The 27,824-nt window shown below is 44.6% G+C and overlaps 1 protein-coding gene across 8 annotated transcripts; it reads right to left on the reverse strand.

Annotated features, from left to right (window-relative positions):
- Window positions 1-86: 86 nt before the first annotated feature.
- LOC112565656 (centrosome-associated protein 350-like) lies at window positions 87-25,951 on the reverse strand. Of its 8 annotated transcripts, none has more exons than XM_025241262.1 (15): window positions 24,994-25,951; window positions 19,353-19,678; window positions 18,505-18,676; window positions 13,386-14,872; window positions 12,807-13,007; window positions 12,290-12,428; window positions 11,939-12,099; window positions 11,424-11,637; window positions 10,367-11,041; window positions 9,041-9,247; window positions 6,382-6,585; window positions 5,914-6,109; window positions 4,681-4,856; window positions 4,318-4,363; window positions 87-3,908 (listed from the first exon to the last, which is right to left on the reverse strand). In XM_025241262.1, the coding sequence occupies exons 1-15, from the start codon at window positions 25,064-25,066 to the stop codon at window positions 3,845-3,847; spliced, it is 4,341 nt and encodes a 1,446-aa protein (XP_025097047.1). In that variant the 5' UTR covers window positions 25,067-25,951; the 3' UTR covers window positions 87-3,844. The 8 variants fall into 8 exon arrangements, with proteins under 8 accessions (XP_025097047.1, XP_025097044.1, XP_025097046.1 ...); XM_025241259.1 differs by having other exon boundaries at window positions 18,505-18,679; window positions 24,994-25,950; XM_025241261.1 differs by having other exon boundaries at window positions 12,290-12,425; window positions 18,505-18,679; window positions 24,994-25,947.
- Between the last annotated feature and the right edge of the window lie 1,873 nt (window positions 25,952-27,824).

Raw genomic sequence — 27,824 nt, forward strand, 5'->3', positions numbered from 1 at the left:
AACGACAACCGCCATGTAGCCAGTGTTAATATCGCTCTGCTAGTAACCACCATTTTCAGCAGAAAAAAACACAAACACCTGAGCAGTTCTCATCTAACTAAGTTTACTTGTCTGTCATTGTTCAGAAAGTCATTAAATAAAACATTGATTATAACACTCATTACAGTAAAATGACATTTTCACAAAACTCCTGGTGTTGCATGTTTGAACATAACAGCATCAGTAGTACAGCAGATGGTAAGGCTGAGGCCAGCGGAGGCACTGTGGGCGAAGCCCTGAGTCTTTCCAGAGCAAGCCACTGGTAACTTGAGCAACGGACACCTAGATAATTACATGTACTCGCTTACAAGCAACAGTTGAGGAACAATAATTAAAGCCCAGAAGCTAAAGGAACTACACTGTCACACGGCCAGCAAGTGTGTCATCACGCAGCCAGCAAGTGTGTCATCACATGGCCAGCAAGTGTGTCACCAGCCACAGATGTGGTTGACATAAATCACAAGCTGTGGCTGCAGTCAACAGGTGTTCTCCCACTAAATCAAGACTATGAATGGTGACTGGCATTCTGCCCCACAGTGAAATCTAAAATGTAAATTAGTAGGCAAGAAAATGTAGGTGAAGATAAAAAAAGTAAACTATCATAGTAAATATCACAGGAAAGCCTTTTCAGCAGAAAGGTAAAAAAGTACAATAAAATGCAGTTTACAAACTAAATAAGTGATAAACAACATTTACCATGGAAATACTGCTAATAATTTGAACAAATTAGTCATTTCATCACAGATGAGCGTAGACTATTTAACAATGGAGAGTTACACCGTCACTCTGTAACTGGCTGTGGTTCTCTCCCTTGCAGACTATCTTGTGGGATGGTTTGATAGGCTTAAAACAAAAAATGCAAAGCCCTCGTCTCTGACCATGCAAAGCCCTCGTGTTCAAACAAAGAAATTTTGGTGGCAGGGAAAAAGTAAAAAGTTGTCATTTAGTGCACCCACTAAGCAAAAGTTCACTAAATACAAATTAAACAAAATCAAACTAACTGGAATTTCCCTCCACAAGCACAGACCGTAGCAGCACATAATGCCAAAAACACAGCAGTTTCCTGGTGGAGGACATTGGTGCCAGGTATTCTCTACAGGATCCATGTTTTTGGCGTTATGTGTTGCTGGGAGAAACCTTTCCTTGTGTCCAATGTCAAAATCTAGCAACAAAATATTTTAAAGTAATCTACCTCCTTTGACTTCGTCCTCTCTGAGCAAAGTATGTTAAGATTGTCAACGTCATTAATATTGTCAATATCACATTTGCTGAGGTTTTAGCACAGAGATGCTTTTTCATGACACAAGCCCTAACAGCCCCACAAGGCACACAAATGTTCCACTGATGTTAAAGTATTATAAGACCATGAGAAAACAGCAGCTTATAAGGCCATGCCGTACACATTTGATGAAAAGACTAGAAGTAATGAGTGGTCAGCAAGGTTAGGGGACACAATGGAACTCGTCAGGCCCAAATTTGCAGGGTTTCATTGACAGATTCAAAAACATTTACTCCTGAAAAAATGTAAACTACAATAATTCCATGCTTTCTCCCCCAAGCCCTCATCCTCCCCAGAATGTTACATCATTCCTAATGAATGATTTTGAGAAGATGACATCAGAAGATTGAGAAGCTTAGATGACAGTGACACGACAGCTGCTTGTTTCACCAGTGGCTCATTATGCAAAGGGAAACAGAGATTTGAACATTTCAAACACAGCTCTAAGTGCCTCCCTTGTCCTTCAGGGTCTGGATCTCAGTACAAACACTTCAAGTTTAGGGAAGGTCACTGCTGCAGGTCTACATGCATATCACCTATCCTTTGGTAATTATTTTAAACAATAATTCTATCAACTGCTTCCTATAAATAAATACTTAATCGATCATCTCCTATTAATAAATTTTAAAAAATTTTAGTTTTAGAAACAGATTCACCCAGGACATTGTAAACAGTTTGGACGGATTGAAATATAACATTACAAATATAAAAAGGATGGAATTTACATTAAAGATAAAGAGAAGCATTACAAAACAGCTCTCTCATATACACACATGTATATAGTGTACTCCTATATCAACAAGCATCTAGCTAAAATATCCATTTGTAGTAGATACTATGTTTTATTAGACACAACACAAAACTGAGCAGAAGACATATGGACGATTAATACTGCCTATTGCCAGTGACTGAATGGGACAGTCAGGGTATTATGGAGAATTCTTACAAGATGTTGGTACCATGTCCCAGTTGAAAGAAAGCATTCTTTACAAAAGTATAATGCAAAAAGTCATTTAAATGTCACGTGGTTTAAACGTGACAGAGCGACATCTAAATATTTGTGCTTGGTGATACAAATTTTATAATATGCTTTATCATCACTTTATGATCAAAGGTCTTGAGCTTAAAAAGACAAAAATATTATTAATTATGAAACTGGATTTATAAACAAAACATAAATCATTTGTCAGTTTTATTTTCTATGAAATGTGGACAAATCTACTCAGCTGAATGATCACCTCAGCAAAAATGCTTAGAATTCAATTATTATCAACAAAATGATTAGTTCTTAAACTCTACAGATGACAATTTTCTCTACCAAAGTACAAACTAAAGAGTTGTAAATCGACATATTTTCATGAACAAATAAAATAGCGACACTCTGTAGGCAACGTCTGATGACAGTAGGACTGCTGTTTGTGTTGTGATTCATAACTGTTGGTCTTAAATGCTGGAAATGTTTTAATCTGCGAAAACAGACTTATTTTCAAGTGCTGTGTTCACCCTAGTTTAGCACGTGGGAACATTGCTTGTTTATGACAAAATTATTTTCCAAAGCCAACTCTAAGCAATATCACCTGAATAAATGCTTAGGTGGCCACTAAAAATGTGCAGAAAGCATTTTTGCAACATAAGAGTTAGCAGTCAATGGTCACAAGAAAGAACAGGTAGGAATGAAAAAGTATAGCAATTTCAAAAAACACTCTAGGTATCAGCAGTACTCAGGAATGACAACTCCAACTTTTTGTATGGAACTGGTTACCTGGGAAACAGATGAGATTTTGTGTTTGTCACATAACCAGCATTCAGTTGCTGTGAAAAGCCCCAGCAATGCCTGATAATGGACTTGGTATGACAAGTCTGAATTTTAAAATTGCAAAACAATATTTACTTTACAAGTGGAACACACCACACAGGCCAAAACTGACCCACTAAAATTTCACCTTCATGTAATACAAAAAAGTAAAAACTAAATACCTGTCAACTATGACATCATTAAGGTCCACGTAAAATACCTGTGGGAACTTAGAGCATTGATATTTCCAGTTATTCCCATTGCAGGACAGAAAGCCCGACACCTGCACAATGTCATGCATGTACATAACCCATGTGAGACAGGCATGATGTACATTCAGTTAGAAACATGTCTTAAATTATCAAACACTTCTACAAAATACATCATCTATGACATCTTGTAAATTTTGTCAAAAAAGTTGACATGTTTCACAGCGGCTAGAGCTAATTTAAAGTAGTTAATGATCGCATGAATAAAAAAAGCCAAGAACCAATGTAATTATCTACTTTACAAGACATACAAATAGTTGTGAATTATCTAACAGCAGTAACATCCCTTTAAACAGCATTGCTTCTCTGTGTGATCTTTATGAAAAGACTAACTGTGGGAGATTCCATGAAGGCTACTGGTCGCAGTAAATGTATGTTCTAGTCACCACTTAATGGCGACCCATCTCAAAGCGAATCACCACCCTGACACTTAACTCCAATGACACTTTAGTGAAGCAGCCTTCAGCTGGGAGCCCAGGCCATCACCACCTTATTGAATGCCACAAAGACGCCCTTGTTCTGTTTACTGCAAACAGATTCAACAGTTGAATTATTGTCAGCACTATAATGGGGCATTGAAGCATTAGCCTGAAAGGTGCTAAATATATCAAGTTTGCCAATCAACTTCCAAAGACCATCTGTATGTTGTGTCCCATAACCCTTAACCAGATTTTAGAGATGGTTATGTCAGCAGATGTGAACATTTTGTTGCAGCTGTAGAGGACTGCAGTATTAACTGCATGTCTTACTGTGATATTTCAAGCTCACTGTGTCATTCAAGCTGATCTCTGGTGCAACAGTTGCAGTTGTGCTATTTATCCTATTTCATGTCAAGACAAAAATAAATGTGTGTTTATTATTAGCTCAATTATTATTAATAAAACAACTGAAATCTCATTTTTAAGAGGAAGGAGGGAAGAGGAGGAAACTCTTACCATTTAAAGTAGCGGACACCTTCAAACGTTCCATCATGTTTACCTTCTGCAACCATCCAGCAAAGAGAACAATGAGATTGCAGTGATGATGACATGACTTGGGTACCTATGTGCATTCTGAATTTCCACGAAGAGAGCAAAATAGCAACTTTCTGATAGAGATGAATGGGAAAATGGGAAAAAATAATTAATAAAAACATTGTGGATCTAGATTTTGCAAAGGAACGCCTTGTTTTTGCAATAAAAATCATTAAGGCATGAGAAACAATTTTGCAAAGCATGTTATTGAAAATAAGATTAAAATTAATGAACAATAGAAAGAAGCAAAGGACAAACAAGTATGTTAATGTCTGCACAGCCTACCTTCCTTATACAGTTCAACCCCAAGGTAAACATCACTGCGGCCAGGCAACTTCCCAACAAATTTGACGATTCCTTGACTCAGCTTTCCTCCTTGCCGAGAAAACTTGACAACATCATCAGGCCGAATGTCAGCAGGTGAGGATGGAGCAAAAGGACGCAAGCCTTGAGTGAAAGAGCTGCAAAGCAGACAGTAATCCTTCCTTTTAGCCTTTTATATATACAGACATTTATTTTTATCTGTGTACATGTATTCCCCTTTACATATGTATGTGTGCACGCACTTAGTCATCCCTTGACGAGCACCTGTAGTTGGGGGATCACACGGATAGACTAGCAGCTGACAGGCCGCCATCTTGTCTATTGTGGGCGATAGTCAGCAGGTCCTGTACAGCAGTGGTTCTCAAAGTGTGGTCCGCGGACCACTAGTGGTCCGCGGGCATAAGTCAGGTGGTCCGCGGCTGACAATCATATGTCAGCAAAGTGATGTTTAAAGTGATGTATTCCTCGCATTAACATTTTAATTACAAAGAACGAGTTTTATGTCCACTTATTACTATACTACTGTCACAGAAGTACATTTAGTTTTGAATTGTAATGAAACAAATTCGGCAATTTAAATTTGAAATTCATAGTACAGACTGATTTTTAGGCCTTGGTGGTCCGCCATATTTTTTACTAAGGACTTGGTGGTCCGCCATAGCTTTTACGTAAGTAAAGTGGTCCGCGGTCCGAAAAACTTTGAGAACCACTGCTGTACAGGACGACCTGTCCAGTCTTTGACGTTCTTACCACAGTTCTTCCTCTGGTCACCGTGACATCGGCTTCCCTCCAAGGTGCCTTGAAGGGTAGTCTTCGACAAGGTGTCATGACTGATCACGTGACCAAAGACCAGCTTACGTTGCTTGACTGTTGAAAGTAGAAGCTACTGGTGTCCTGTGAGTGTGGCCATCTTGTTTCGTACAAAGTCGTTGGTTTTGTGTTCTTTATATGTGACACACAGCAGCCTCCTTATAGGCTCTTGTTCTCCTTTCAGTCTCGGCGAGCAGAGTCCACGTGTCACATCCACAGAGCAGGATCGACACTTCCATGGATTTGTACAGCTTTCACTCAGTAGTGAACCTTATGGCTATGCCAGATTCTCTCTAGTCTAGCCATTGCTGCTGTGACACATTTTTCAGATATTTTTCTATACCTCAGAAAAGGTCAAGGACAGGTCAAATGTAAAGAAGATACCTGGCAAGAGCTGCCTGTGGGACTGTGGACTGCTGCTGCAACAGTACTCCTCTGTTGTGCTGTGTTGCCAGTGGCTGTGGTACTACACTGCGGAAACCTGCTGACACTGGAACTGACTTCCCTGGCCCAAGATTATCTGTGCTAGATGTTGGGCGGAGAGCAGTTGTCCGCCCATAGTTAGAATTACTCAGTTTGCCTGAAAACATATTTGAAGCAGAGAATCTGGTAATGGGCAAAAGTTATTAAAAACATCCTCATGACTTTTACATTAAACCGATATTTGGTTCTAAGAGCTTATAGCTCATCATGGGGCTGTAAAACAATCAGAGTATGTTTACACAATTTCTAATGACCTCAACAACTTACAGGACCTGAATTACTACATAAAAGCATTGCTACAACATTTTACTCAGTTTCATGGGGCCTTGCTAGATGAGTCTCACAGATTAACAAGAAAATAACCCTTACCTTTTGTGTCCACAGAACGAGACCGACGTCGAAGCATATCCTCTGGATCACTGAGAGAAGAGAAAGAGCCTTCAGACCCCACAGAAGACTTGCGATGTCGGTGTAGTCGTTGACTTGATGTCATGCCTGGCTCAGCATTCAAAAGAATTTCAGTGGGTGTGTCACTGTCATCTCCATTCACCTCCTTGTATGATCTGGGCACATCTGAGCAACACACAAGACACCACTGTCAACACCTGAACATCACTGGTAACATCTGAACATCACACAACTCACTAAGGTTATAAATATCTGGACATTGTACAACACACTACTGTTATGAGCAATATCTGAACACCACACAGCACAACACTGTCAACATCTGAACATCACAACACACTACTGTTAAAATCTGAACATAGCATTGTACAACACATAACTATTAACTGGGAGACATTTTCTACAATGCACTCATGAGATCTCACTAGCAAACATTTGAAGTCACACACACACACATTCTCTCTTGCTCGGTCTCTAACACACACACTGTCATGGATCAACTAATGCCTTTCATTTGCTGCTTTCTGTACAAGGAGGCCAATGCAGCATGAATGAAGATATAAAGGGATAAAGAATGTGCCAGGGTGGTGTCTAATAGAAAGCAGACAGTGGAGTACTGGCAAGCATTTAAAGCTCTGACGGCTAAGTTAGAAGGACTGTTGCACCAGGGACTCTGAAACAAGCTTCGCTGCCTTGCCTGGTCAACCTCTATTGACTTTTGATGTGGGTCAACTTTTGGATAATTATTGTGATGATGTATCAACATAGTAATATATGTAAAATCTTTTGATATTTTTGATGGTGCATGTATTTCTTTCTGCAATTTCTTTAGTGTGATCAACATACTTATTAATTATAGTTAGGAGTAAGGATCATGTGTGTAAAAGAAATACAGAAGTTACAGGTTTGAACCAGGGGAGAATGTGAACAGCTTTCACGAGCTCTCTGTCTTCTGTGTGTGTTGACACATGCTCCCCATGACAATCTACAGCTGAAGTACTTCCTTTGTGGCAACCTTGGTTGGTGGTTGACTAAATCTTGGTGAATCTTGTTTTCTTGTGTTACCTCCCAGAGTATAGCTACCTCTGTGACCCTGTTCACTGACTACTACACTGTATGTCAGTTGTGTTGGACCTAGTTTTCCTCTCTGTGTTGTGTTGGCATCTTCTGCTTGTGGGCATTCTAGAATCAAAGTGTTGTGTTCGAGACAGAGTGCATCACTGTGTCTTGTGAAAGTTCTTTGACGAGGCAGCCAATACTTGACTTTGTAGTATTGTCACAAGACACAACTAGATCTTTATTTGTAAACACTTTATTTCTCTCTCATGGTCAGCTGCTAACAGCCCCATCTACTCACCTACTGACCAATCCTTTCTTCATTCCTCAGATTATTTGCTTATGGTCTTCGTCCCCTTTTGCTATTAGCAAGCATGCATTTCCACCAAGGCCAGAGGTCACTGTCCTGACATACTGAGTGACTGACATCTAGACTACAATAGGGTAAAGTACCTGACCCTGGGTCACAACTTCAGAAGTAGGTCATGCTTGGATAGACAGACCAGGGCAGCCAAAGGCCGTTGTGTTTTTTTGTTCAAGTTTCAAGATTTTTTTTATCAAGAAAGAATGCACAAATGTCTTGAGTGAGTTGAGACTTACATTTATTCATGACACACACCTTCAGATACACTCACCCATACATTCACAATCATATTTGCATATACACACTCACACATTCTAATACATACTTAGACATTCTTTCTCTCGGACACACACATTCTCTCTTGCAGACACACACATACACCTACCTTATGTATTATCAATTATAATGAAAGAAAACAAATACAGTGAAAGTGTGATAAGAATAATTGAAGCATTTGAATGCTGTAGTCACATTTAACAGCTACAGTTACATTTGAATGCTGCTGTCACCGTGATTTTGTGAATGCCGTGGTCAAATTTAAAGGTTATAGTGTATCTGGAAAGATTAAAAAGTTATTTCTGAAGCGATTAAAAAGTTACTAAAGAGTAGAAGGTTTCACCTTTAAGACAAAGAAGATATTTAAAGATATTAAGTTTAAAATAACAGAAGTATTTTTGATAATATAAAGCCAGTTTGTTAAGATTAAGCTGCAATTTGTTAATGATAATGATAATTGAATTTGTAAGATGACTATATCAATGTGGATGTAAGCTCAATGCGCTGCACGCGAAAATCAACAAAAAAAAACAGTTTACTGTGAGCGCTCAATGTATCTGACCACAATGTAATTCTGTATCTATGAAATTTATTTAAAGGCTGACACTGCACTTTTCTAGAAAAACTATATTGTGACCTACAGGGGAAAATGCTGATCTATCACAAAAGACCAATGATATCTGACCCTTACCTCATGGACATGAGATTAGATAAATCAAAAATAAGTCTGCTTCATATTCAAATACAGGCAAATATGTCAAAGCCTTGAACAGACATGCAGACCAGTGCTGCCTCCCATGGTCTCACTTCTCCAGCAGTGAAGAAACAGCTTTCAACCACTAGAAGTTTCCAAGCAGCATTCCCTATCAGAGCAGTGAAACTTTTCAATTTAGCTGATAAGAACTGCTTGTGTACCAAACCCACCTCGGTAATCTTTGTAGCTGTCCTTATCTCGAGAGTATGCTTGATCCGAGTACATTTCTTGGGAGTTGCTGTGCTCTCGGTACGATGACCTGACTTTCTCCCGTTGACCTGACAGAGGGTTGGCTGTACCATCGTACGACATCAGCACAGCAGTAGAGTCACTGTCATCTGACAGGGTTATTTCCCCCTTTTTCCATTTATGATTATCTGACAATAAACATGATTATTACAGTTTACACTTACACACACTGCACTTCTACAATTCCACCCCACTAAATCCTACCCTCCTTTAATCAAATGAGATTTAAAACCCAGGTTCTACAGCCACTGTTTGTGACATTGTAACCAGCAGGAGACATGACAAGTGTCACACCAGTGTAGGTCTAGGTGCTGAAGTACTTCAGGTAATCATTAACAAACTCAAGGCTAATCTACATGCCAAATCCTCGATCCCATTCTGTCTAGTTGCACCACAGAGAAATGTTCGAGAGTGTCATAATTAAAACATTGGTGCAAAAAATGCTGTATGAAGGATGCACCCCAACAAATGAATAAATCTTAGTTTCCAGAGAAATGGCGTGGCTTTTGAGTTTGAAATGAAAATCTGGCAATCAAAGTGGTAGTCACTATTTCTTGTGAAGTGCTCTAATGAAAACAAAGAAAGCTGCACATGGGAGGTTGGAGACAGAGAAAGAAAGAGAGTGAAGCAGAGAAAGGGAGATATAAAATGCAAGCAATTACACATGTATGTGCTTGGAGCATGTTCAAGAGTGCTATCAACACCCTCTGTACTCGAATGATCTGTCATCCACATTAACTTTACAGAGCCACAGGAATTTTGTCTGTCTTGTGTTTTTCTGCTTGCAATACACAGACAGCCTGGCTTTTGTTGTGATACCACACTGTAAAAGCTCACACCTTTATTAAGATGTGTAAATAGCTCAGTTGCCACGACACTTACATGGACGTTAAAAAGCTGGTGTCTGCCAGTAACACCCTGAGTGTTCAAGGCCCAAGTGCAATGCATCGCTAGGTGCTCAAGTTAAACAACTCAGCTAGTGCCTAGCAGCATGTTCTGCCCCAGGCTCCAGGGGATTAGGCTCCACAGGAAGTGTAACCCTATCTATTCCTTGACAGTGAAGCAGTTCTATAGCAAACTATGTTGTGGCTGGGCCTACCCCAGACATTCACTGAGCATACTTCAGCTACTGACTGGATTCATCATCTCAATGATGATTAGACCTACCTAAGCTACCCACTGGATTTATCCTGTCAATGTTGACAGACCTACCTCAGTGACTGATGTTAGCTATTGACAAGGCCTACCTTGGGTGTTAATAGGGTCTTCTGAGGACAAAGGTGCTTGACCTCGGCTTCCAGCAGCTAGGACCCGCTTTTGTCTATCCAGTTCTGCCTCTTCTAGGATTCGAAGTCTTTCAGCTGACATCCACACCTTGTTATCCTTGTGGTCCCTCTCAGGGTTAGAGAAACGAAGCTGCTCACCAGGCTGCCAGTATTTATCACTCTTTGAGGACATCTTGCGTTCAGACACCTCTCCGTCTGGTCGAGACCTGTCTGTGTGAACCATGTCATATTTGCTGGAATCAGGTCTCTGAAGGTCTGTCCTATCACTGAATTCTCTGTACCTGCTGTGCATATCTGTGCTCGAAGCTTTTCTCTCATCTCTAGAGTTGGTATATGGTGCTGACTTTACTGCTTTATAATCTGACTCATAAGTCTCGTCTGGCTGCCTCTTTGCTGGTTCTCGACTAGGAGGCAAATAGTTGTCTAAACCTGCTTTCCTCTCCCTCATCTTCAGGTCTTCCTGGCTATGCAAAGAAGCAAACTTTTCAGCTGTGGGTATGAATGGTCTTGATGATATGGTTACTCTATGGTCTGGCAGGTGACCCTTAGGTATGTTTGATGATGCTGTCAAAGTTACTCTGTGGTCTGACAGGTGACCATTAGGTATGTTTGATGGTGCTGTCAAAGATTTTTCATCTGAAACAAGAAGGAAAAAAATTCCTACTATGATGGCATTCTGAAAATCAAAGAAATGAATCACAGATTGCTCCAGCAACTAAGTGTACTGCTGCTTGCTATTTCAAAAAAATGGAAAGAAAAAAATTTCAATGGTTAGCTGCATAATATTTTTACTTTAGCAAACGTGTGCAACTGCAGTTTTATTTTTGCCCCATTAAAGCATCATCAAAGCATTATCATACTTTGCTCACACACAGTTTCCTCTCATATAAGTACAAATACTTCAAAATGCTGTATGTGAAGGTAGACCTCAGTGTGTGCACTCTATGGCATGTTAGTTTCTAGTGGAGGGAATATTATTCTCCCTCTTATACTCTCTGAAGATGTGAAAACTGCTCACCAGATCGATGACCAGAAGTCAGGTGACCTTTAGGTGGCAACAGAGTATCTGTTGAAAAATTAACACGTAGATTTTCTTTATGTGACTTTTCCTTCTTTTCTTTCAGTTTCAGATTCTCCTCCTGGAGGTAGTAGTTCCGTTCTCTCAAAGTTCGGATATCTTCTTTCAACTGCTGAATTTCTATGAGCACCTGGCGGTCTCCATGGATACCTGCCTGCACACAGGTTAGTAAGCATGTAAACAGTATACTGCAATCTCTGAAAAAGCAGCCATTAAACTTTATGCAATCAAGAAACAAATTTGCAAGCAGGTGAGTGCCACATCTAATGTGAAATGATTAAAAGTTGTTGTAGCTCTGTATTTAGCTGCAAATATCAACAACACAACCTGTTGCACTCATGCCCTTTGTTACACACATAAACTGCTAGCATTAATAAATATCAACACTACTTCTCATGACTGTTACAACAGTCTCTCAGTCAAGTTTAGGCTGTCTAGCACCTGTCCAGTCTTACCCGGTCATTCTGCAGCCCATGAATATGCTGTGATGACGATCGAAGGCTTTCAATTTCTTTTTCTTTCAACAGCTCTTTAATACGAAGTTCTGCATTCATTAGTTTCTCAACAGTTGATTGATTGGCTTCCTTCAGTTCTCGTACACGAGCCTCGAGGTCATCTAAAGTTCATGATTGAAAATCTGATGAAGCATTTAAAATACTTTTGTGCATGCAAATGGATGAAGATTTTGATTTGATGGAGGATGAGTCATGCATAATATGGGGTGAATACTGTGAAAACAAGTAAACATCTTTTTGTCTCACAGTCAAATCATTCAATAACCCAAGCACATGAGCAAAAGCTCTTACCAATTTTTCGATTGGATCGGCTCGTTACAGCTCCACCGCTGGTCACGCCTCTGTCCTCAAGTCTTTCTTGTAACTTGACGACCTCAGCAGCCAACACCTCCTTCTCCCTTCTGACTTGCTGCAACTGTCGCTCGAGCTGCTTGCAAAGCAACACAGACAACACAACAATGACCCCAGCTGACATCAGGCCCAAGAACTATTGCTATGACAACCAAGATGCTGCAAAAACCCGCTTAAACAGGCCTGGCTGTTGGAAACACCATAAATGGAATCACAGTTATACAGATTGAGGTGACTGAGGTGAATATTCTGCTTGAGCACCTAGTCTTCTCTTGTGTTCAGCTGATGAACAGAAGCTTACAAAATAGTATAGGAAGGACACGCCCCTAAGCAATAATTTAATGAATATTGATAAAGCCTTGCATTATTGTTATATTGTTAATGTTTATCTTTCCCATAATTATCCTTACATTTGTTACTTGTACATGTTGTCTCTGCTGTGATGATGGGACCTTACCTCTTCATGGCCATAAGGTGTCCGTCGGTTGCGCGCATGCTCGAGATCTTGTTTGAGGCAATTGTTTATCTCCCTCAGGTCCCGAATCTGAGCCATTAACTCATGAGCTTCTTGCTCTCTGTTGCTCAGTAGTTTCCGCAATGTGGCAACAGTTTCTTCCAGATCCCGAACTTTACCAACATCTTGCACACCTCCACCCACCTAAATTAAGACAAAAACTTATACATGACTGGTAAATTTGATACCACAAAAAAATACCTGTAAATGAATAATGCTATTCACAGATGCTTGGTCACTTACAAAAAGCCTTTGAAAGACAAAAAAAAAAAAAAACAAAAAAAAACAAAACAAAAAAAACAAAAAACAAAAAAAACCAAACATAAAAACCAAACAAACAAACCCAAAAACAGAAGTTTTAAAAATAAAAAAAGTATTTAAAAAATCAAGCTGTTAACCACATCACTTCTATTAAATAACCGAGGCCTAACAGGGTTGAATGTATGAACAAGCAGTTAATCAGGCTGAACGTTTGCTGCAATAAGACTTAAAATACAACTGTTTGCTGCCTCCACTACCCACCTCACGACCTCCATTCTCCTGGAGTCCAGGGACTGGCGTGACAGTTCGACTGCTAGGTCTTGATGATGTCACTGATGCTCGAGATGTCCTTCCAGCAAAGGGTGGCGCCTGTTGAGTCACATGACTTGCAGGCTGAGGTAGGGTGTTGGGAGTAAAGCTTCGTTTGTCCACACCACTGGGGCTGGACTGTGAAGGGCTAAATGGCCAATCTCTACCTCGCATGACAGGAGGCAGTGTCATGGGGTCGTCTGTATGCACTGGAAAGAGGTCAGGGGTACTTCTTGGTTCACTGCTAACACTGTGGTTAAAGAACTGTGACAGTTCTTGCTCGCTGCTGAGGCTGTTCAGGCTCTGAGTCCTGCTTCCACACTGGCTCGGTGGATGGCTGCTACTCAGACTGATGTGGCGAGATCGATCCCCAGAAGGTGAAGGGTTCTGGGCTGTGTATAATCGCTCCTGGCTAGCTTGCAGGATACCTGTGCTTGACTGAGTCATCCCCCTTGTTGGGGAATATGAAGATCGAAGAATGGAAGAGGACAAGTCTTGGTCTCTCTCAGATGGTTGTCTGCCTTGAGAAGCATATCCTGGCTGTCTCTCGGGGGTTTGCCTGGCTGAACTGGAGGTGGATGGTCGTACTGGACTGGCTGGAATGGTCTTGCTGTCAAGAACATCTCCAACAGCCTCATGCATTGGTGTTTGTCTCAGCAATGAAGATGTGGAAACACCCAACACATCTTCTACTCGAGAATCCACAGGTGTTCGTGTTCGTGAATTTTGAGAACTTGATCGTGAGGCAAGTGGTGATTGATGCACTAAACTGTTGGTGACTCTCGCTGGAGACTTTTGAAGATCAAGGCTTGCAACATACTCATCTCCAAGCAAATCTCTCATGGGCACCGATCGACCAGAAGATTCACCTCCATGGGCTGGGGATCCATGGTTCATTCCAAAATCCCCACTGACAGAAGGATCCAGCAGCGACTGTCGACTAGAGCTGCGGTCTGATTTAGTCAGCAACTTGTCAGCCTCATACTCCTGCTGAAACTCTGTAAGGTAGGACTTGTGGGGACTGTGGCGAGCAGAGCTGTGTACAGAATGTTCTCTTTCAAACAGACTGCCACTCCTGTCGAGTGTGGAACTAAACTCATCATGATACAGTTCCTTGTCGATGTCTCCAACAGGTGTAAGGCGCTTGGTGCTGGTGCTGTTCTGGGAGAAGTCAGACTTGTGCAGCACGGCAAGTTCCTTTTCCAGACTGGTGTCCAGGGCACTTTTTTGTTGCATGATCAGATCTTCATATCTAGTGTTATGTTTGATGCCAGCTTCATCTCCATCTACAGTGACCTCCATGGCTGTGTGAGCTATGAGAGCAGAAGTGGTGATATCATGGTAGATGTCAACGCTGGGTGGCTTGCACTGCTGCAGCTGTTGAAGTTTGGCCTCCTCCACAACACTCCTGCTCGCTGCTACTTCATCATCGATGACATCTGCACCAAGCGACAAACACAGGTCAGATGCAGCTAGACAAATGTGATAATCAGTGTTACTACTCAGGTTCAACCATTTGTAATGTAATGTAAATGAGAATCAAGATAAAGGACATACACATGACATCTACTGAGCTCTGCCATCATGACACTGGTTACTATAAGGCTACAGGCTGGGTCAGTATCTTTACCTTTGGTCACCATGGTAACAAGTCTGCTACTGCACCCTGCTGGTCATACTCATGCCATGATTGTAAGTGTTACATACCTGAGTCCAAATGAATTAAGAAATCAAGTTACAAACAGTCACTGGTGTGTTTGCTGTAGAGATGAGTACATGTAGAGATGAGTACATGTAGAGACGAGTACATGTAGAGATGAGTACACTTGCAGCTTTGACTACATGAACGCTCATGAGTACATGTAGAGATGAGTACACTGTAGAGACGAGTACACTGTAGAGATGAGTACACTGTACACTGTGCTCTCAGCTGTGACTACATGAACGCTCATGACAAGTGAAAGGTTGGATGTGTGGTTGTCTACATGTACACAACAGTACATACATTCTCACCAGGTGCTAGTCCCTGTGACACAGGTAACACTAGCCATCACCACCTTGTGGCAGTAGCACAGTGCCTGCCTGTAGCACTCACTCACTCACTGTCTCTACACTACGTGTCTGCTACGTGTCCTGGCCTGAGCACTTCACGGGTGCCGTGACATACCCGCTGGCGCTAACCAATGATCAAACAAACACAGGCTTCACAGGCTGGAGCTGATTTAATTGCTGCAGTGTCCTGGCGGCCATTGTCTGCGCCTTGTGTCATGTCAGACTGAAGCCGCTGGTCGGCGACAAAGTGTCAGACGGCATGTTGAGACTCGTTAGTGCAGTCTGGCACCACGCCCCGCCCCGCCCCCACTGTACACAGACACACAGATAGGCACACAGGCACAGACACAGACACACAGACACACAGACTCACAGACTGACAGACTGACACCTCCTCAGGTCTGCTACAAACAGCTTTGTCAAACACGAGGCTGTCACCAAACTCTCCTTGTTTCTCGCCGGAAGAACTAATCGAATGCCAGACATCGACTTACCTGACACAAGAGCAGAACGGATGACGGCAGGTGAGAGACTGAGAGCCTGTCAGCGCCAGTCGCGCCACCGGAAATTATACATGGGGTGGGTGGGTGGGGGCTCGCGTCAGTCGGGGGGAGTGGGGGGCGTCGCCAGGCAGTTGACAGTCACGCCTGCTGGCCACCCGCCCCTACCCGCCCAATACCGGGTAGCCTGTTGTGTTCACGATGTTTTGTTAAAATGTTCGTGGCTGTCGCCAGTCGTTTGTCTTGTGTTATGACGTGCTTGTTTGTCTTGTGTTGTGACGTGCTTGTTTGTCTTGTGTTGTGACGTGCTTGTTTGTCTTGTGTTGTGACGTGCTTGTTTGTCTTGTGTTGTGACGTGCTTGCAGGGATTTAACCGAGACTGTCCAAGGGTGGCCGGGTACATTCACTGCCCCCGCCGTGGACCTCAAGAGTTTGGAGACTGGACTATCGTCAGGCGCTGTTGTTGGCTTGGTGGTCTGGTGTTCTGTGTCCACTTTGCTGGTTACATTTGTGATGTGACGTGCCGACCACGTAATATTTGGAGCATTGACAACACTACATGTACATCTACCATGTATCCCAAACCTACACAGTTCGTACAGCTGCTGGCAACTGTATTAAAGCTCAAAGGGTTCGATCATAAACAGGTATGGGGGAGCTGAGTTTCACCTGCGAGTTAGAAAGCCCGTTAGAAGGCAGTGGTGTCTGCTGTCTACCACGTGTGTCTATCATAGTCTACCACAGCGCAGTTGTCTGTAGTCATCAGTAGCCGCATGTGGGCGTTATACAGCCAGCTGCACAAGGGACAAGTGGGTGGAAGCAACATTTACATGACCCTCTGCTGACTTATGACCCCCACAATCTGAATAACGCGCAAGAGAACCAATCACATTCAAGGCTGCACACGCCCCCCACCGTCACAATTCTACAGCCACGCTCCTCCTCTCCCCTCCTTCTCTTCACAAGTGTTTCAGGTTCTTCCGTCCATGCAGGATTTAACTTCCACAACAGAAGCATCTATCTTCCCTGTATTATAGTTCAGTACGTCACCCAAGACTGTATTATAGCTCAGTACGTCACGCGAGACTGTATTATAGCTCAGTACGTCACTCGACACTGTATTATAGCTCAGTACGTCACGCGAGACTGTATTATAGCTCAGTACGTCACGCGAGACTGTATTATAGCTCAGTACGTCACTCGACACTGTATTATAGATCAGTACGTCACTCGACACTGTATTATAGCTCAGTACGTCACGCGAGACTGTATTATAGCTCAGTACGTCACTCGACACTGTATTATAGCTCAGTACGTCACCCGACACTGTATTATAGCTCAGTACGTCACTAGAGACTGTATTATAACTCAGTACGTCACTAGAGACTGTACTATAGCTCAGTACGTCACTAGAGACTGTATTATAACTCAGTACGTCACTCGACACTGTATTATAGCTCAGTACGTCACTCGAGACTGTATTATAGCTCAGTACGTCACCCGACACTGTATTATAGCTCAGTACGTCACCCGACACTGTATTATAGCTCAGTACGTCACTAGAGACTGTACTATAGCTCAGTACGTCACTAGAGACTGTATTATAACTCAGTACGTCACTAGAGACTGTACTATAGCTTAGTACGTCACCCGAGACTGTATTATAGCTCAGTACGTCACTAGAGACTGTATTATAAATCAGTACGTCACTAGAGACTGTACTATAGCTCAGTACGTCACTCGACACTGTATTATAGATCAGTACGTCACTAGAGACTGTACTATAGCTGTACTCGCTGCTACCCGGCTAATTACGACATCGGAACGGATTATCACCACAGAAACAATGATTTGGGAATCGATGACCGTGAAGACAGGAAGACAACGACTACAACGACTACAACTACCAGGCCTCTGTGTGCCGGGCATCGACTCCCTGCGGTACCCGTCATGGCGCTGACAGGCTGCATCACACCGTGACTGTCACGTGGTCAGCTCCACCCGTCGTCCTTTTCTCTTCCAAAGGAAAAACGTTCATCAGCACACGCACACACACACCACACACACACACACACACGTACACACACAGACGTACACACACGCACACACGTACGTACACACACACACACACACACACACACACACACACACACACACACACACACACGTACACACACAGACGTACACACACGCACACACGTACGTACACACACACGCACACATGCCACGTGTGAATACTGAAGTACGCTAGCACGCACACACACTCTAGAGGAGTTTCGAAATGCAAACGTGTGGCCAGGACCTGCTTGTCCGTTGTTTGCACATCGTCGCGACAAAAGCGATGAAGGACATCAGCACAGCACGTGCGATTGAATGGCAGAGCACGTGACACCACCCTAAGAAAATAGCCTGTAGTGTATGTTCAGAGTCGATTGACACCAATGTTGTTTACACACACCTGTGTACACACGCACACACCTGTGTTGTGTTTGTGTTGCTAGAAGGCAAAGGTCACTGACCGTCCTTAATGAAGAGGTCAACCTCGAAGGTGTAGCTGCGGATGCTGTACTCCTCCACCGGATACGTCTTGCCCTCCACGATCACGTGACCTGTAAACTCCCCGCACGGCGCGCGCATCTCCTCCGAGAAGTACGCAGAGCCCTCTTCCGACCAGATGAGGAACACAGGGTCCTTCTAGAGAAAACACACAAACACACAAACAAACACAAACAAACACAAGCACACACAATGAGGAACACAGGGTCCTTCTGGAAACACTCACACACACTCAAGTGACTCCTTGTAGTGTGGCTGCGGTTGCTAATGGAGCCGTTGAACGTATGTTGGAGAGATTTCTAGCTTTAGAGACTGACGAGGACTACCACTTGGGTAGCTCATGGTAATGTCCAGTTGTTGTTGTTTACATTGCATTGTAATATTGTAAACAACAGGTAAAGTCTTTGTTCTTCCCTTTTGATAGACCGTTGGCGAGTGAGGTGCTGCAATGTTGTGGATGTTGTCGTATGTAAGTCTGACTAAGATGGTGTTGTAATGTTGTAGATGTTGTCATATGTAAGTCTATGATGGTGGTGTAATGTTGTAGATGTTGTCTGAGATGGTGTTGTAATGTTGTAGATGTTGTCGTATGTAAATCTAAGATGGCGGTGTAATGTTGTAGATGTTGTCTGAGATGGTGGTGTAATGTTGTGGATGTTGTCGTATGTAAGTCTGAGATGGTGGTGTAATGTTGTAGATGTTGTCGTATGTAAGTCTATGATGGTGTTGTAATGTTGTAGATGTTGTCTAAGATGGTGGTGTAATGTTGTAGATGTTGTCTAAGATGGTGGTGTAATGCTGCGACACTTACTGTCTTGGCAGACGAGAAGAAGATGACCCTTGCACTGGCCGTGGGCACCACCTTCGACCACCGATATCGGCAGCAAGCCTCCTGGTGGTCTGTGGGTGGTAGCTGCTGTTTGGGTGTACCCATGTCTTCATTAGCAGCTTGTGTGTCGTCAGCCGGGTGTGAGTCTGTGGTCTGGTCCGCGTGTTCGCTTGTTGCCGGTGCGTCTGCTACATCGGGTGGCGAGGGCGCAGGAGTTGTCTGTTCTTTATCCGCGAGCGCGATTTGCCTCCCCACCCGACCATCAGCTGCAGGGTGGTCGCCTTCGCTGCTTGCAGCACTTTGTGCACCTGGTGGACAAAGTCAACTGTTACACGGACTACAGGTGGATGGCGATGTGACGACGGGGTGGGTCCCACACCACAATTACCTGGCGATGTGTGGATGGTCACGTGACAGTCCACCGACACATCTCGCACTGTTTTAACCTCGTCATGTGGAACGAGCACTGATAGGACTTCAAGTCAGGGGTGGGCAGGCCGAAACAAGTCTGCCGGGTGGCCATACTCGAGTATTTCCTGTCTACAAGGCCACTCGAGTCGACAGAGGGCGTAAGGAAGGTCAAAGGTTATGGGTTTTCTGCTGACTGCGTCTCTCGTTTCAGTGAGACGGCCAAACTCGGGTACTTGTTGCAGGGGAACCGCCGGGTACCCGACTGTCAGAAGTCCTTACATTACATTATGATTGCCGTTCACTACCCTCCTTGACTGCTCCCCTCCCCCCGCCGATGAGTCTGTGTCCGTGCCAGGATCACCATACATATCCGCCACAACTTGTCAACGTCCCTAACGGCTTCTTTGTGAAGTGGGGTATCAAACTGTCATTGCACCATTTAATTCAACTCACCCGTACCCGACACTTGAGCCAAGTTTTGAGAATCGTCTTCGTGCCCGCCATTAGAACATGCGATCTCCCACCCTGAATACACTCGTCTCGTCTCTCTGTCAGAATGTGAAAAAAAAAAAAAAAGCTCGTGTGTGTGTGTGTGTGCGCGTGCGAATGAGAGAGAGAGAGAGGTGAGGGTGGGGACTACCAGCGTGCAATATTGGGGATTTGTGTACAATCCAGCCACACGTGTGAGATATGTCAGAGACTGACGTTTGTGGTGACAGCACGTGACCAGGCTGTTGTCTGAGCTACTTACCCTCCAGGTATATTTTAATTCCGTTGATTTGCTTCGTGAGCTTCATGGTTGAGTGAGATTTCTGTCACACCGCAGTTTCACCTGTGCATCTACACGAGGCTAATGCCGGCAGGAAGTCGTCTTGCCTCTGGCACTACGTGCACCACGTGACGTACGACAGTCGAGGTCACGTCACATGTTCGCTCGTTTGCCGTCACTGCTGATATCGTTCGTCACACTATGTAGATATATCTATCTCTGTATCTAGATCTGGCATGATACTGAGGCTGTGTATGGCACCGCCACTACCATCACCACTCACACGACCAAATCTTTGCCTTCAGGCGCTGCTGTTGATGTCGGTGTGTGTGACATGTCATGGCTAGTTATGTGACGTGTCATCCGTGTTTTGTGTCGTCCGTTGAGTCTGTGGGGGTTGGGGTGGGTGGAGGTGAAAAAGAGAGGAGCCCGGTGAGTCTGGAGACAAGCGCGCGGCCCTGTCACCAAGCTTCATTTTCACAGAAACATGTCGACCCTGCAGGGGATGTGAATCAAGGGCCTTTCCCTTAATCCTCCGTGTAGCACGGACAAGCCAAGCGTTCTAACGACCCAATCCACCCCGCACAGCGGTACCTGAATGTCTTTTATTTTCTAAAGTGGCGAGCCCTTCAGCAGCACCAGGCAAACAGCAGGTAAACAGCAGGTAAACAGCAGGTAAACAGCAGTAAACACCTCTTTCCTCCCAGGAGAGGGGGGATCGATTGGAAGGTAGTCAGGACCGGTCACTGCAGGGGCCACCGCGACGTGTCGTGACAGGCAGACGGCGACATCACCAGGGACACCCGCCACACACACCTCACGACTGATTGTCAGACCGAAGGGGGATTGGGATGGGGTGACCTGTTGGCGGTACCTCCACCCCCTCGTCTCCTCTCCTTGACCCGCGTGAGGACGACAAGACAAGCAGCTGACCCTCGACAGTAACTGACCCATGAGAGAGACAGGAGCGGGTGGAATGTCCGGGTGGACGTACGCCAAAGACACGTTGCACGCAGTGACGTAGGGATAAACTCGACTTGGGGCCGAGAAAAGTAGGGGGGCCATGCTGATGGACAGTGAACAACATTCACATTCTTGCCCTCAGTATCTTTATAAGGCAACAGCTGCGATCATGGAATTAAGCGATTGTTGATGTTTGTCAGGCTGCCTACCCGACTATGGTTGCTAAGGCGACTAATGGCGATGTTTCCATCTGTTCACTATAACTTCTCCACGAGTCTGACTTTACTCAGGCGCCTAGTCAACTACTTGTCCTCGGGTTTTCTCAGTCAACCCATTTGTACGGGTAATGGACACCAACGGCAAATGGCTGTCGTGGTCTGATGCTAGTCACTGTCTTTACAGCCAGTGAACACAGCAGTCTTGTGGAAAGCTGTCTGCTGGTTGTCATGGTTGTCACAGTAGTCATGGTTACAAAATGGCGGGCCTGGATGGGCAGAGCTAAGCATGCAGGACATACATGTACGTGAGTGTCTTGATGTAGAGAGCAGTAGTGGTTGACAGCTGGTCGGTGTGCAGTATGCTGATGTATGTGACGTATCACACTAACGGTCAGTCCACTCCACGACAGCGAGATGACTGGAGGCCTGCACACCTGTGGAGGTTGAGCTGTTCAGACTCTCTACCTGTCAAGCCCGAAGTCGACAAGAGATAATGTCTACATCTAGATTGAAATTTACTTGCCTGTGACGATAAGACTGGAACACCGATGGTAAGCACGCACCCGGAGGGTCTTTACAAAAGGATAGTGTTGCCAGGCAAAAGTTATTGGACACGTGGAAGAAAAATAGTTTCACCTGGGATCGCTGGCACCTTGCACGTCCCGCTCTGGCTCGTCATTGAAAGGACAAGGAAACCGACAACACACTGCGGGGGGGAGGGTCGAGTCCTGATAACATCTCTACACCGCCCTCACTCCACTCCCATAGCAGCACCCTTATCAAACAGTGTACCCGACGGTGCCCCGTGTGGCTTACAGTTACACACACAGGGGGGGAGAGAGTGAGAGAGAGTGAGAGAGAGAGTGAGAGAGTTAGAGAGAGAGAGAGTGAGAGAGAGAGTGAGAGAGACAGAGTGAGAGAGAGAGAGCCCATATACCGTTGGCATTGCACATTGCGAGATGCTATTCAAGACTACATCTTTGATTTCTGTACTCAGACAGTTGCAGTCACCTAACAGCGACCCTCCGTCTCGTCGGTCTCCGAGAAGTGAGATAAAGACTGTTACTGGCTGCTGATGAACAACGAGGTCGTCTGACATGGAAACCAATTTGTGTTTTGTGTATGTGTGAGCGTGCGTGCGTGCGTGAACATGTAGTTACTTCACACACACACACATATACATACATATATACATACATATATGTGTGTGTAGTCACATAGCCGCTGTCTACATTGCGTGACCCCACATGACCTCTCATTGACTGTTTCAGATAGTCCAGCGGTTATAGGATCTACCCAGGGTGTCGAGCCCGTTGGCATGTCAAGCACCCTGGCACACTTGTCGCCAGTTACCCGGATCTGTCTCAATGTACCCGACACTACACTCACAGCTTTCTCCGGCAAATAGTTTTCACAGATCATGTTTAGGCTCACAACACTTAGTCTGTCAAAGACCCGCCAGACCTACAAGACCATCCATCCAGCCCTTGATTTGACTCGTGGGGCGACTCTTGTGTCATCTACACCATAGACAGCACCACCGACACACGACAGCCACTACTATACACCATGCTATAGTACTATAGCGGCACCACCGACACACGACAGCCATGACTCTATACACCACAGACAGCACTAGCACATATATTACTACAGACAGCACTACAGGCAGCACTATATCACATGACTAGAGACTTTACTAGACACAACACTATCACATGTATCACTAGACACAGCACTATCACACATCTCTACAGACAGCACTATCACATATATCACTAGACACAGCACTATCACATGTATTACTAGACACAGCACTATCACACATCTCTACAGACAGCACTATCACATATATCACTAGACACAGCACTATCACATATATCACTAGACACAGCACTATCACATGTATCACTAGACACAGCACTATCACATGTATTAGTAGACACAGCACTATCACACATCTCTACAGACAGCACTATCACATATATCACTAGACACAGCACTATCACATATATCACTAGACACAGCACTATCACATCACTACAGACAGCACTATCACATATATCACTAGACACAGCACTATCACATATATCACTAGAGAGCACTATCACGTATATCACTAGAGAGCACTATCACGTATATCACTAGATTATCGCTCAGTGAACCGTGAAACAGCAGGTCAACTGTGGCCAGGTGTAGCCCAGACACCGGCAGGTGACATGTTCGCCAGGTGCGAGCTACACCTGTGACGTGCAGGTAAGAGATCTGTACAGACCTTGACCCTATAACCTTCATGACCTCAGCATGTCGCTGACCGACATGCATCTGCAGCATCTGCTGTGTGTTGTTGTCTTCCCCTGGCGGGTGGATGTGTATCTGTGTCTTGTGACGACCACACTGTGACCGGCATGATTGTTGTGTTTACAAATGACAACGTAGTGAAGACAACAACAGCCACGACGACAACACAAACTTGAAATACTCTCCTTCAATGAGCGGTCGTCATCGGGGCTGTGATGCCGGCCTTGACACAGATGCTGGCAAATACTACAACGACATCAGCAAGTGGAAGGTGTTAGGACCTGCACTGGCAAGCTGGCAAGTACCCGGGACCTGCAGCCTCGTCTACAGTCAACAACCTCAGTAGCTACCTAGCTTGCTCCTGGGGCCAAGTTCAGTCTGGGGTTAACATGTAGGGGTCAAGAGGTCAAACACGTGTTATTTTAGTTGCAGTTGGCATTGAACTCGCCATTTTACTCTTAGATTTGTTTATTGACCTCTTGTAGGACCTCAGACATTATGTTATCGTTAGAGCTTCTTATATACAGCCACCTCCTGTCCACACACACGAACACATACACATACACACACACACAAACAAATATGCACACACACACATGCACACGAACACATACACATGATACATGTACACGAACACAGGTATGCATGTAAGCACACACACATACACATGTATACAAACGCACAAAGACACCCAAGTGCACATACCAACACAAAAACACACATGAACACAAATGGGCGCGAACACATGTACAGACTTGCACACACACACACATATATATATAGCTACTACACAAGTACATGAATACACACACGTACACAAATGTAGGCACGCATCCACCCACACACACCATACTTTCTGTCTCTCTCTCTCAGCCAGGTGTGCAGCCAGGTGTGCAGCCAGGTGTGCAGCCAGTGTCGTGTGTTTATGCCGGTGCCGGTTCCCATCCTGCAATTTTCTCACCTGTATCGTTAAGAGCGGTGTCCACACTGTTTGTCTTGGCTCCACCGCCCTCCACTGTCTCCCTGGACGCCATTGTGTGCAGATGAATAGGCTTGCCGATAACCGAGGTCTCAGTCTGCTGGTTGCTATGGATGTCGCCCAACTGCTCGGCTACAGAATCACAGAAACACCTGGCGGACCACTCACATGTTGGTATCCTCCAGTGCCAGACACGCGCGACACTCCAGCCACTTGATGGCCTTCACACTGACACCTGCATTCACCTGGGACAGCAAGGGGTGGCGCTGAGTGTAGAAACACAGACACCTGCATGTACCTGGGACAACAAGGGGTGGCGCTGAGTGTAGAAGCACAGACACCTGCATTCAGCACACACCACACGGCCCAACATGCAGTCAGCAGACTTGTCTCCCCCTGTCGGCTGAGGTCAGCAGAATCTGTGTTCACACATTAGGAAAGGGCAGCGCTGGCGGAAGTGACTACACTTGCCAAGTGCCTGTGTCACCACAGAAGCCTCCACTTCCCTGTCACTGGGTCCGACGATTGTCACCTCAAGTGTCAGTGTCTGACAGCAGCTACAGACTTTGGCACAACTAGCAGCTTTTTCTGGGTAGCGACGGGGTCACATGCGGGGCATTGTCAACTGTGTGAGGGAATCATCGAGCACATATCTCAACATCTTGTCGTCCTTCCTAACCTGACAGCAGACCGACGACAGCGGCGGCAGTAAGCAGTTAAGAAAGCTTTAAAAGCTGTAGAGGACAGCCACCAGCCACCCCACACACCCGAATACCTTGACACACGGTAGGAGAGCCTGCACCACCAATACCGGGTGCAGAACAGCTATAGCTACCCGGTAAACAACACCACACGATTTTTCCCCGACCTGAGAAAGTGATCGATCTTTTAACACGAAATCGTTCTCTCACCCCGGGTACACACGCTTGGGTAGGGTATGCTAGTCAGGCGAGAGTTGGCGCTGTTGGTTCTGCGGTGGTGGGCTGAGCGAGACTGCGTGTGTAACGGCTCCAAGCATTGCTGTGATGCCCCCAACCCTCCCTGACAACAACAACAACAACAACAACAACAACAACAACAACAACAACAACAACAACAACAACAACAACAACAGGGGCAAGTTCTGGTGTGGAGAATACTTTTAGCACTGACGTTCTCGCTTGAACTTAGCACAGTCGTTTTAGCTTCATTACCTTAATGTTAGCACAGTCGTTTTAGCTTAATGTTAGCACAGTAATTTTAGCTTAATGTTAGCACAGTCGTTTTAGCTTAATGTTAGCACAGTCGTTTTAGCTTAATGTTAGCACAGTCATTTTAGCTTAATTTTAGCACAGTCGTTGTACCTTAATTTAGCACAGTCACTTTGACAATAATTATATAATTTCAGTACAGTCGTTTTACCTTCATTTTTCCGTTGTCGTTCTACCTCAGGGTGAGATATGGGGGAGAGCTCTTGACAGCAGGGCGACATCGAAGTACAGTGAGGGGGGTACTGGGGTGCTGGTGTGCTGGGGTACTGGGGTACACGGACATGCTTCACTAAGGTAGAAGTAGGTCTGTGTGCTAACATATATTTACCTTAAGTAATCCCCAGACACCTGTCACTCTGTTCTCCTCTTGCAGGACTTCCTGCCAATAGTCTCTCCATCTCTCCATCGCCAGCAGCCAGCACTCCACAGTTTTCGTTTCTTTTCTGTTGTTATTATTGCCTTAAATATACGGGTGGGCATTGCATGTGCGTGCGCATTGTATAGATATATATGCTTGCGCCTGCGCAAATGAGTTGGGGTAACAGTTTGCATTTACTTTCTTTATTCTTATCTATTATTCTTATCTCTTCTTCTTCTTATTGTTTCATAGACTGGAGCGAAGAACACGGTTACCACACTGGCTGCCAGTGACTTGAGGCCTGGAGTTCAAGAGGTCAGAAGCTGCTAGGTGGCTTGTGACACCAGCCGTCAGGTCAACTGGCATTTACAAGAAATGACACTTCTTGTCCTCAGGAATGTGGCCAGGACCTACAGCGGCGCATCCTGCACACGGCCCCAGGTGAGAGGCCGTCAGGTAGGCGAGAGACAAGAGTGCAACTCAGGGGAGAAAATTCTACAGGATTAGACGGAGACGATGGTATAAGCGAGGTAACTCGTGTCTTCACTCGGTAAACACGTGTACATGGAGACCTGGAGAATCTTTGTAGCACTGGGCAGGTGTTAGTACTGGACAGGTGCGAGTACTGGACAGGTGTTGGTATTGTGCAGGTGTTGGTACTGGAAGGTGTTAGTACTGGGCTTGTGTTAGGACTAGAAACTCGAAGTATTAGGTGCTAACACCAAACAGATTGTAGGCGTTGACATTGTTTGCTGGGTTAGGACAAGTGATGGCTAGAATATGTTTTAGTTGTTTGACATGTCAGCAGACCTCTTGACTGTGTTTATACACGTGTGTATGTGTGTGTGTTTGTTGATTGTCAGGTCAAGACAGACACGCCTGTTTTCAAAAGAAGTTGATCTCAACAAACAAACAAACAAACAAACAAACAAACAAACAAACAAACAAACAAACAAACAAACAAACAAACCAACCAACAAACAAACAAACCAAAAAAGACCAAAAGAGAAAATAATGAGATGATGAAGGTGGGTGTTGTCAGTATTGTAGTAGTCGTTGTCATCGCGTTTGTAAGCGATAAGCAGCCTCGATCAGACGAGAAAAGAAAGGACGAATGACAGTTGCCATGTCTAGGAGTCAAAGACGGAAGTAAGACACGGACACGTAGAACACAATACACCTTTCATGTCTCAGGTATTGCTCAA

This window comes from Pomacea canaliculata, linkage group LG6 (assembly GCF_003073045.1).
Source record: "Pomacea canaliculata isolate SZHN2017 linkage group LG6, ASM307304v1, whole genome shotgun sequence".
Classification (NCBI taxonomy): Eukaryota; Metazoa; Mollusca; class Gastropoda; order Architaenioglossa; family Ampullariidae; genus Pomacea; species Pomacea canaliculata.